Source organism: Ranitomeya variabilis, chromosome 1 (genome assembly GCF_051348905.1).
Source record: "Ranitomeya variabilis isolate aRanVar5 chromosome 1, aRanVar5.hap1, whole genome shotgun sequence".
Classification (NCBI taxonomy): Eukaryota; Metazoa; Chordata; class Amphibia; order Anura; family Dendrobatidae; genus Ranitomeya; species Ranitomeya variabilis.
The window spans coordinates 798,169,927-798,181,965 of NC_135232.1; the positions used below are offsets into that span (position 1 = coordinate 798,169,927).

Here is a 12,039-nt window from a genome sequence, read left to right on the forward strand (position 1 = left end):
TTTGCTGGAATAATTAGCGGACGCCGTGTTGCGTTTGGAGAGCCCCTGGTGTGCCTAAACAGTGGACCCCCCCACAAGTGACACCATTTTGAAAACTAGACCCCTTGGGAAACTTATCTAGATGTGTATTGAGCACCTTGAACCCCAGGTGCTACACAGAAGTTTATAACATTCAGCCGTGAAAAAAAAAAAAATCACATTTTTCCCACAAAAGTCTTTTTTAGCTTCAAATTTAGTATTTTCACAAAGGTAACAGGAAAAAATTGGTTGTGCAATTTCTCCTGAGTTCACTGATAGCCCATATGTGGTCAAAACTACCATACTTTTGAGGCACAGTGCACAGTTCAGAAAGGAAGGAGCGCCATATAACAGTGCAGATTTTGCTGCACTGGTTTGAGGGTGCCATATTACATTGGCAGAGCCCATGAGCTGCTAGAACAGCAAAACCCCACATAAGTGACCTCATTTTATAAACTAAACCTCTGAATGAATTGATCTAGGGGTGCAGTGATAATATTGATACCACAGGTATGTCACAGAATTTTATACCATTGGGTAGTAAAGTAAAAATAATTTACATTTACACTAAGATTGTCTGTTAAAAAGTTTTACATATACACACTGGGAAATGGGTAAAAATGGCACCAAAATTTGTCCCACAATTTCTTCTGACTGTAGAAATACCCTATATGTGGATGTATAGTACTGCTAAGCCACACGGCGAGACTTCGGAGGGATGGACTGCTATTTGCCTCCTGGAGCGCAGAATTTCCTAGAATAGTTTGCGGACTGCATATAAAGAGCCCTTAAGTACTAGAAATGCAGAATTCCCCCTCAAGTGACACCATTTTGGTAATTATACCCCTTTGAGAATTTATCTTCATGTTTAGTGACGATTTTGACTCCAGGGGTGTTTTCCAAAAACAAGCAGTAGTGGATGTCGCTGACTGAAAATTGCAAACTGCCATTGTAGTTACCAGTACGCTGCAGTGACCAGTATGTTGTAGTGACCAGTACATTATGCCCAGCCCATGCTTCTGGAGACACGCACCTGTAAATTAGATGGGCTCTCATCACTACAGAAATGCCAAACATGTGGCTGCTAAATGTGGTTTAAACACATTTGGGCTCAGAAGGGAGGGGGCATTTGGATTTAGGAGTGCAGAATTTGCTGAATTTCTTTTGGGGGTGGCAAGGGGCCATTTTGCTTTTCCAGAGCCTTTGTGCTACCAGTAACTTGGAAGCCTGCTATATTTCAGTTAACAGATGCTGAACCTGAGTTGGTATTTGCTTTTTTTTGTGAATTGAGCTGAAGCTTTTATTGGAAACATTTTACATCACATTTAAGATCACATTTATCCGGCGCTCTACACTGAGCACTTACTTTGGGGTTTCCATCTAAACCTGAGTGACATGACAGATAAACCCCCGAGGGATTCATTCACTGTAATTAGGCAGCAGTGTTACTGTCGACTCCGTCTGTCCTCTGTTAAGCATTGTCCTTTTCTGAAGTGCAGAAAACTGGTCAACCGCACTTTTATACTCACCTAAAAAGACACCAGCAGATCACAGGTCAGACGGCATCCACAGTGCCTCCATCTGCCTCATTATATGGAATCTTCTGCCTGGGGCTCTGTCTGAATCATGTATTTCAGAGATTTAAACAGAAACACCAGTGTAAGCGCTCAGCGCAGAGTGCAGGATAAATGTGCACAGAGCCTTACTGCGATCTTTGGGAGGCACAATGAAGAAATCAACAGCAGGTGAAGAATTGGTATTTATTTTTTATGCTGTTCCTCGTGCGGTATAAGTGATTAGACAACTTTATTATTTGGGTCAGTGCAATTACAGTGATACCATATTTGGGTTTTTATTAGTGATGAGCGAGTATACTCGTTACTGGCTTTTTCCAGAGCATGCTCCGGTGGTCTCCGAGTATTTGTGACTGCTTGGAGATTTAGTTTTCCTCGCAGCAGCTGCATGATTTACAGCTGATGGACAGCTTGATTACATGTGGGGATTCCCTAGCAACCAAGCAACCCCCACATGTACTCAGGCTGGCTTGCAGCCGTAAATCATGCAGCTGTGTCAACAAAAACTAAATCTCCAAGCACTAACAAATACTCGGAGACCACCTGAGCGTACTCGGGAAAACCCGAGCAACGAGTACACTCGCTCATCACTAGTTTTTATGTTTCGCTGCTGTCACACACAAAAAGACGCTTTTTATTGCTAAAACTAATTTTTGTATCACCATATTTAGACAGCTATAATTTTTCCATATTTTAGCCGATAGTCATTTCGTGGCTTGTTTTTTGTTGCGAGAGGAGTTGATGTTTTTATTGGTACCATTTTTGGGCACATGACATTTTTTTTTATCGCTTTCCATTCTGATCTTTGGGAGGTAGAATGAACAAAAACCAGCAATTCAGGAAATGCTTTTTCTTAAAACATTTTTAATACCTTTCTGCGTGTGGTATAATTAATAAGGAAGCTTAATTCTTTGGTTCAGTATGATTAAAGCGATGCCCCATTTGTATTTTTTTTTTTTTTGTTGTTTTGGCACTTTTACACAGTAAAAACTTTTATAGAAAAAAGATTTTTTTGGCTTCGCTTTACTCTGAGAGCTATAACTTTTTTTATTGTTCCACTAATGGAGCTGTAGAATGGCTTGTTTTTTGCAGGACAAGATTACATTTTCATAGCTACCATTTTTACTTGCATTCGCCTTTTGATAATGTTTTATTGTACTTTTTGTTGGGCGGTAAAGCATTGATTTTTGCCTTGTTTTTTATGTATTTTTTTTCTACAGTGTTCACTGAAGGGGTTAATTAGTGGGACAGTTTTATAGAGCGGGTCGTTCCGGACACGGCAATACAAAATATGTGTAATTTGTTGTTTTTTGTTTTTTTTTAGATAAATGTATTTATTGGAATAATATTTTTTCTTTTTTTTGTTCTTTATTTGGGGATTTTTTAAATATATATTTTTACACTTTATTTATTTTTTACTGTTTTACATTGTCCCAGGATGGGATATCACTGTATTGTGACAGATCGCTGATCTGGTACTCTGCAATGCTTCTGTACTGCAGAGCATCAGAGCAGCACCTGACAGGCAGGGAGGGAGGCATCTCAGCTCCTGCTCTTAGCAAGCACTCAGAAGTCACCTTACCAGAAGGACCCCGCAGCCATCTTGTGGCTGGGGGTCTCCATGGAGACAATCAGGACAACGCGTTTGCATTGCATTGTGTTTATGGAAGCACATAGGGAGTCCCCTCCCTGTGCAATCTCCTAGATGTCACTCATTGCTAGCACCAATCGTGGGCATTGTTGCAGGGTGTAAGCTCTCACACAAAGCTGACACTCGCACCCAATCATGGCGGCGCTCAGCGTGAACCCCCTTGATTGCAACAGGAATGCGCATGTCAGGAAGGGGTTAAATGGCCAGTCTGTTCCTCTATTTCTGAGAAACCAGTGTTTGAAATGATATGCAAATGAGACTGAAGGATTATGGTCGATCTGAAGTCTCTGTTAATCCAGCTCTATTTTATGACCAGTGCTGCCTCCTTCTGCTTGACTGATGGCTCCATTACCTGAAGTCATATATAGAGGCTGTGAGTCAAGCAAGAAGAGGCTTCGCTAGGCGAGTAATAGGGACAGAGTTTTCAGATCTATGATTGTCCTTTACCCTTATTTGCATATCAATTCAATAACCGTGTGAGACATGTAATGACTGATAGTCTGTTGTCCTGATCTACATGTCTCACACTGGTAACTACCTTTTCCATTTAAAATAAGCCCTGGAGGCAGATTCTCAGGGAGATCAGTGTACAGCTCATTTACATATTAAGAAAAATTGTGGATTTCTCTGGAATAAGTCATTATAGCGCAGATAAAGGTATAATTTTATACTGCTTCTTATGCCCTGCATGCCTTTATTGACAGATTCTCTTTAACTATCACTACATAATACAGAGGTACATTCCAAGAAATTATCGGCTTGATCCTTGCCCCCTTTTCATCCCACCCTCTCATTTATTGACTTTTAGCAGCAAGATATTTATATACATGTATTCGGAATAGACTATCCTCCTGCTACCTAATATCTTTGAAGATGTTCCAAATATTTCCTCATGATAATTTTTCCGTAGTAGTGATCTAATAAATCTATAGATGCTTTGGCAATAAATTTCCCAATATCCAAACGAGGGCATGCATACTAAAATTGGGGCATTAATATCATTTTTATGAAATTTCTTATTCCTACTATAGCATAGTATGGATAGTGGAAGACCTCGTCAAGCTTTGATCTTATTTGTAAATTTATCTGAGAGCGGAGTCAGATTGGTAGTTACAGTAATTTGATTGATTTCCAGCTATTTGACTTCCTTCACCATTTGCATATTTATCTTATTTTTATTTATTTTACTCATTTATATAGCGAGATGGGACACCCCTGCCTGTGCAGATAAAACCATTTTAACTGCAGAATTCAGTAAAGTAAGTACCGTAATATATTGCTAGAATCTGGGGCTGTGCACCTCCATCATGCTGCTCTCAGATAGGATAGCAAAAACCTGGTGACTAGGGTTGAGCGAAACGGGTCGTTCATTTTCATAAGTCGCCGACTTTTGGCAAAGTTGGCGTCTCATGAAACCCGACCCGATCCCTGTGCGGGGGTCGGCCATGCGGTACGCGATCTTGGCGCCAAAGTCGTGAGAGAGAGAGAAAAAAAAAAATAAAAAATATTATAATTTCCTTCATTGGGTTTCGTGTTTCGGCCGAAACCCGACTTTTCACGGTGGTCGGCCGATTTCACTCGACTCCACTTTTAAGACAGTCGGGTTTCACAAAACCCGACTCGACCCTAAAAAACTAAAGGTCGCTCAACCCTACTGGTGACAGATTTTCTTTAAAAATATAGCAATAAAAATGAAACTTATTTGGTATTGCCCCATCCGTAATAGTCTGGTCTATCAAAATATATAACTGATTAACCCATTCAGTAAACGCCATAAAAAGAAATAAAGTCAAAATTCCTGAATTGTGAATTTTCAGATATCAAAACATCTTACCTCAAATTAGTATCAATAAAACCTGCAGTGCTCAAAAACAAGCCTTCAGACAGCTGTGTTGAACAATACAAATTTTATCCGTCATGGAAAATTACAATTCAGAATTTTTTTCACCACATAAATAAATAAAATCTATGCACGTTTGGTATCACTTTAATTCTACTGACCTTGAGAATCATGTTTTCAGGTTATTTTTTCCACATATTGAATTCCGTAAAAACAAACCCTCCCCCAAAAATGGAAGGTGTCATTTAAAACTCTAACACTTCCCGCACAACATTAACCCTCTCTCTGGGAATAAGAGGATGGACAAATGCTAATGTAAAAATAAAAATTGGCTGCATAAGCAAAGGGTTATAGAAGACCTGTCACCAAGACAAAAGCTTTTCCTCGTTTTATTCCTACTGCTCCCCCTAGTATGCTTTTTATTTTTTAATTTTAAATCCACCATATGGCTCCATAGATTTGTGCCTTTTTATTTAGTGCAATTTTTTTTAAGTTTTCAGCGGGGGGGGGGGGGGGGTTTGGTCATGGACCACAGATTCTCATTGGGCGTGTCGCCAGGCTGCTCTGCATTATTACTTTGTGAGCAACACCACCTTGTTAAAGCCCATAAAAATTAGCACTAAATAAAAAGGTCCATATTTATGTAACTGTATGCAAAACAAACAAAAAGAAACCCTGAATAATCAGTTGGTAGCAGGAATAAAATATGAGCAGAAACTGGTCCCTTGTGACTGGTCGTCTTTAAACAGTAGCGATTGGAGCTAGCACCAATCATTGCTGTTAGGAGCTGATGTTGGCTGTATAGGCCGGTCTGCACCTGTTGTATATGGAACTGGCTCAGCTAGTCAGCCTGCCCCGTACTCCAACTCCCAACGTGTGACATACATATACGTCGCACGTCAGGAAGGGGTGTCCGTGTCTTGGATATTGTGGTGGATCAACATCCGGCATCCCTAATCAGCAATACATATTTGTACATGTATTGTAACTTGGCATTGCTTTACACCCAGCCTTATGCAGTGACTTTATCAATCATTCAGCTGACTTCAGTGGACTCAATATGCACGCTTTCACAATGAGGGGGGAAAGCAATTGCCAGAGATGTCTAACAATTACCGTAGTTATTTCTCACATGGGCAAATTATCAGCCATGATAAAATCACACATTGCTTACTCAATATTTGCAATTAAGGGAGAGTCTGGTGACCTCTTGCCTCCATAAAAGAAATGGTTGGCCAATATTTACCTAATGTGCATAGACATATTGAGACTGTTTGGATAAATGATGCTCTCTATGTTTAGATCTGTCCAAAAAATATTGGATTATTGCTTGATCTCATTTTTGTCATTCATCTATATCTAAAGTAAAGGTTAAATAAGTTTGCATTTAATTTAACTCCAGTTATTGGATTTTTCTTTTTTCAGGATTCTATTTTTATGGAAAGATGAATAAAGAGGATGGAATTGACACAGTAGCTGATATCCAGGAAACGCTTCCAGAAATTGGAGCTCCAAACAAAGCTTTGAATGATGAGGCAATTGGGACTGATCTACATTACGACGGACATAATATAGATGCTATTGCTGATGTTCCTTCCTTTACTCCAAGTAAAGAAGGTGAAGGAGAAAAAACAAAGAAGCTCTGTGGATATCTTTATAAGCTAGGAATGAAAGGGCCCCTGAAAGCTTGGAAGTACCGCTTCTTTTGCTATGATGACAAGAAGTGCCATCTGCTCTACTATAGGACAGCTACAGATGTTTGTCCACTTGGGAGTATAGATCTACATGCCGCCACTTTTCATTTTAGCATGGAAGCTGAAGAGGGAATATTTGTAATTAAAACGCCAACAAAACCATATATCCTAAAGGTATGTGACCATTTTACTACACTTTTTCCTAATTCCATTGAAAGCTAAATACATGTAGAACAGAAGTAAAGCAGGTCAGTGACTTTGTAGAGGAAATGTGCATATAATTTCCACTAGCTGGAACCTCATGATCAGCAAAGGAGGTGCCTAAGGACAGGGGTTGACAAAAGGTTTTGCTAGGGAGAGGCACAAGTGGGTGTATATATGTAAATATATGTGTGTGTGTGAGAGAAAGGCTCATTTGTAGCCGAAATGTCACCCAGACATGTGGGTTGATTAAAATCCTGCACACTTTCCCTCTGAAACAATGGAGTGCTGCCTCTTTCTTGGAATTCTATGAAGTTTGGATAATCATTGGACAGATTATCTGTCTCTCTCTCTATATCTACTGTATATATATATATATATATCTGTATATATATATAATATATATATATATATATATATATATATATATATATATATATGATATATATATATGATATGTATATATAGTTAGTCTAAGGGTCTGGTTGTCTGTAACCGAAATCCCGCGTCACTGATTGGTCGAGGCCGGCCGGGCACGACCAATCAGCGTTCATAAATATACTAGAACGAGAATAACATGAGGGATAGTCTGTGAGGGAGAGAACAACATGGATGACAGTGTGTGAGGGAGAGAATAACATGGAGGTCAGTCTGTGAGGGAGAGAATAACATGGAGGACAGTGTGTGAGGGAGAAAATAACATGGAGGAAAATGTGTGAGGGAGAGAATAACATGGAGTACAGTCTGTGAGGGAGAGAATAACATGGAGGATAGTCTGTGAGGGAGAGAATAACATGGAGGACAGTCTGAGGGAGAGAATAACATGGAGGACAGTCTGTGAGGGAGAGAATAACATGGAGGACAGTCTGTGAGGGAGAGAATAACAAGGAGGACAGTCTGTGAGGTAGAGAATAACACGGAGGACAGTCTGTGAGGGAGAGAATAACACGGAGGTCAGTCTGTGAGGGAGAGAATAACATGGAGGACAGTGTGTAAGGGAGAGAATAACATGAAGGACAGTCTGTGAGGGAGAGAATAACATGGAGGACAGTCTGTGAGGTAGAGAATAACATGGACGTCAGTCGGTGATGGAGAGAATAACATGGAGGACAGTGTGTGAGGGAGAGAATAACATGGAGGACAGTGTGAGGGAGAGAATAATAGAGGACAGTCTGTGAGGGAGAGAACAACATGGAGGACAGTGTGTGAGGGAGAGAATAACATGGAGGTCAGTCTGTGAGGGAGAGAATAACATGGAGGACAGTGTGTGAGGGAGAAAATAACATGGAGGAAAGTGTGTGAGGGAGAGAATAACATGGAGTACAGTCTGTGAGGGAGAGAATAACATGGAGGATAGTCTGTGAGGGAGAGAATAACATGGAGGACAGTCTGAGGGAGAGAATAACATGGAGGACAGTCTGTGAGGGAGAGAATAACATGGAGGACAGTCTGTGAGGGAGAGAATAACAAGGAGGACAGTCTGTGAGGTAGAGAATAACACGGAGGACAGTCTGTGAGGGAGAGAATAACACGGAGGTCAGTCTGTGAGGGAGAGAATAACATGGAGGACAGTGTGTAAGGGAGAGAATAACATGAAGGACAGTCTGTGAGGGAGAGAATAACATGGAGGACAGTCTGTGAGGTAGAGAATAACATGGACGTCAGTCGGTGATGGAGAGAATAACATGGAGGACAGTGTGTGAGGGAGAGAATAACATGGAGGACAGTGTGAGGGAGAGAATAATAGAGGACAGTCTGTCCTCCATGTTATTCTCTACCTCACAGACTGTCCTCTATTATTCTCTCCCTCACAGACTGTCCTCCATTTCATTCTCTCCCTCACAGACTGTCCTCCATGTCATTCTCTCCCTCACAGACTGTCCTCCATGTTATTCTCTACCTCACAGTCTGTGAGGGAGAGAATGACATGGAGGACAGTCTGTGAGGGAGAGAATGAAATGGAGGACAGTCTGTGAGGGAGAGAATGACATGGAGGACAGTGTGTGAGGGAGAGAATAACATGGAGGACAGTCTGTGAGGGAGAGAATAATAGAGGACAGTCTGTGAGGTAGAGAATAACATGGAGGACAGTCTGTGAGGGAGAGAATGACATGGAGGACAGTCTGTGAGGGAGAGAATGAAATGGAGGACAGTGTGAGGGAGAGAATGACATGGAGGACAGTCTGTGAGGGAGAGAATAACATGAGGATAGTGTGTAAGGGAGAGAATAAATTTTTTTCCCATTTTTAAGTTTATCATATGGTAAAATAAATTTTGTCTTTGAAAACTAAAAATCATCCTGTAGAAAACAAGCTGTCATACAACGATAGATGACTAATAAAGTTTTGACTTTTAAAATAAAGACAGGAGAAAAACAATGGCAGTGTGTCCAATGGGTTAAAACATAAATGTAAGCACCAATGTTTATATGAATACTAGATGGTGGCCTGATTCTAACGCATCGGGTATCTACTATTTAATTGTCTAATTCTGTTTGTTTGTAACGTAAATCCCGCATCGCTGATTTGTCTCGCCAGCTGCCCGTGACCAATCAGCGACAGGCGCAGTCCGAGATTTAAACCCCGCTGCGCTGATAATGTATATATTTTACCCTGAAAATCCTGTGTATTCATTGCATTATTCTTAAATCTTCATAAATAAACTACATACATATTCTAGAATACCCGATGCGTTAGAATCGGGCCACCATCTAGTGTGCGCGCGTGTGTGTGTGTATATATATATATATATATATATATATATATATATATATATATATATATATATATATATATATATATATATATTAGCGTTGCCTGGGCATAGTAAATATCTGTGGTTAGTTAGAGCACCTCACTTCTCTTATTTTCCCGTCACGCCTCTCATTTTCCCCCTTATGTCTCTCATTTTCCCCCTTACACCTCTCATTTTCCCCCTCACTCCTCTCATTCCCCCCTACCACTTGTCATTTCGACCTCACATCTGTCATTTTCCGATAAATCCACTATTTTCCCTCACTCCTCTCATTTTGCATTCACACCTTTTCATTTTCACCTCACACCCCTCATTTTCACCTCACACCTCATTTTCCCCTAAGTATATACATGTTTGTCATCTCCCTTATATATAGTATACACCTGTATTTCATCTCCTGTATATAGTATATACCTGTATATGAATAGATTAATCCAAGAACGCAAAAGGATAGTGAATCAAACATTGATTTATTAAAGTCACAACCAGACATACAAGATGCCAACGTTTCGGCCCCAAAAAAGGGGCCTTTATCAAGGCACTTATCTACAAGAAAATAAGACAAAATTAAATACAGATATTCATAAATATGCCTCCACGGAGACCGGTTGCATATAGAACAGAAAAGAATCTGTAGCCAAATGAACATATTTAAATCACACAGGTTCTATACAGAAAATAGGGGTGAGAACATGTCCTAAATGAAAGAAATCGAGAATAACAACATTCCACATTAATGGGCACATCAAAATCTAAATATAACCACCCGCATGAGATATACATATACTATGGAGATAGCTCTAGGTGTCATGGTCCAGAGAGGGAGAGGGGGGGAGGGGAAACCAACACCAATAGCGATCAAATTAGTGTCCTAGATATAAGGAGTCACATCCATCTGTGAGAATAAGAGAAATAAATGACCTGTATGATGGTAACAAAAGAACTATAAAGGATACAATAAACAGGAGGTAACAGTAAATATCGTACAAGGAGTAAATGAGGTAGAATGGAAAACAGACAACCGCATATATTTACCTGGTAAGAGGAGACACAAGGGATATGAGCGCTACCGCTGCTAGGTAAAGGTGTAAAGAGAGAAAGAAGTCGCTCTATTTATGTGGAAGCTGACCTGTGACCCGGAAAAAGAACAAGCCGTCCAGCAGCCCTAACATGACAGGAGCCGTGCGCGTAATAGCATGAAGTCGGCGGAAGTGAGGCAAAATAAGCAAATAAAACACCGGTACAATAGATGACAGCGCTATAGTAGAAGAATAAGGACGCAATAGATACGAGCCAACGGAAGTGGGACAGGGAATGACAGGGGAAAGAGAGGGGGGAAGAGACATGCGCATAACGAAGCAGCGCTGTTCTGTTGATAGATAGGAAAAGGAATGCGCTTGCGCAGTAAACCATAAATCCAGCTAAGTGCGCAGGTGCCAGTTATTGAAAAGCCAAGCGCAATAAGTAGTGGCGCTGCTCTGACGCTAATCAGAAGACAAAACGCACTACGTAGTGTGTCTTAATCGGAAAAACAAAATCTGCACGCGCAATGTGCCCTGAGTCCCTATAATCTGAGAAGAATAAAAAGAGAATGGAATATCAACAGGGGCAGAGCCAACCAAAACATAGACAAACAAAGGCAATGAGAGAAAAAGGAGAAGATAGAAATAACAGAAGAAAACCACCAACCTGTAGAGAATGGCATAAACACCAAAGGGTGATGGACCACTGGGTTAAGTCTAAAGGTACCGTCACACTCAGCGACGCTGCAGCGATATAGACAACGAGCCGATCGCTGCAGCGTCGCTGTTTAGGTCGCTGGGGAGCTGTCACACAGACAGCTCTCTCCAGCGACCAACGATCAGGGGAACGACTTCGACATCGTTGAAACTGTCTTCAACGATGCTGAAGTCCCCCTGCAGCACCTGGGTAACCAGGGTAAATATCGGGTTACTAAGTGCAGGGCCGCGCTTAGTAACCCGATATTTACCCTGGTTACCATTGTAAAAGTAAAAAAAAAACACTACATACTCACCTTCTGATGTCTGTCACGTCCCCCGGCGTCCACAGGGTTACGCGCTGCTGCTCAGAACTTCCTGCACTGAATGTGTCAGCGCTGGCAGTAAAGTAAAGCAGAGCACAGCGGTGACGTCACCCCTGTGCTCTGCTTTACTGCCGGCGCTGACACATTCAGTGCAGGAAGTTCTCGGCAGCAGCGCGTAACCCTGTGGACGCCAGGGGACGTGACAGACATCAGAAGGTGAGTATGTACTGTTTTTGTTTTTTTTTTACTTTTACAATGGTAAT

General features: G+C 41.0%; 1 protein-coding gene across 3 annotated transcripts in view; it reads left to right on the top strand.

Moving 5' to 3' along the window:
• Positions 1–12,039, top strand: part of TBC1D2 (TBC1 domain family member 2) — a 185,173-nt gene that overhangs the window by 8,404 nt on the left and 164,730 nt on the right. For 2 of the 3 annotated variants that reach the window (XM_077273736.1, XM_077273750.1), the window contains exon 2: positions 6,509–6,951. In XM_077273736.1, coding sequence (XP_077129851.1) covers positions 6,529–6,951 — 423 coding nt within the window. In that variant the 5' untranslated portion in view covers positions 6,509–6,528. Of the gene's footprint in view, positions 1–4,388; positions 4,503–6,508; positions 6,952–12,039 lie in introns of those variants that run through there. The other variant, XM_077273743.1, reaches the window with a different exon arrangement.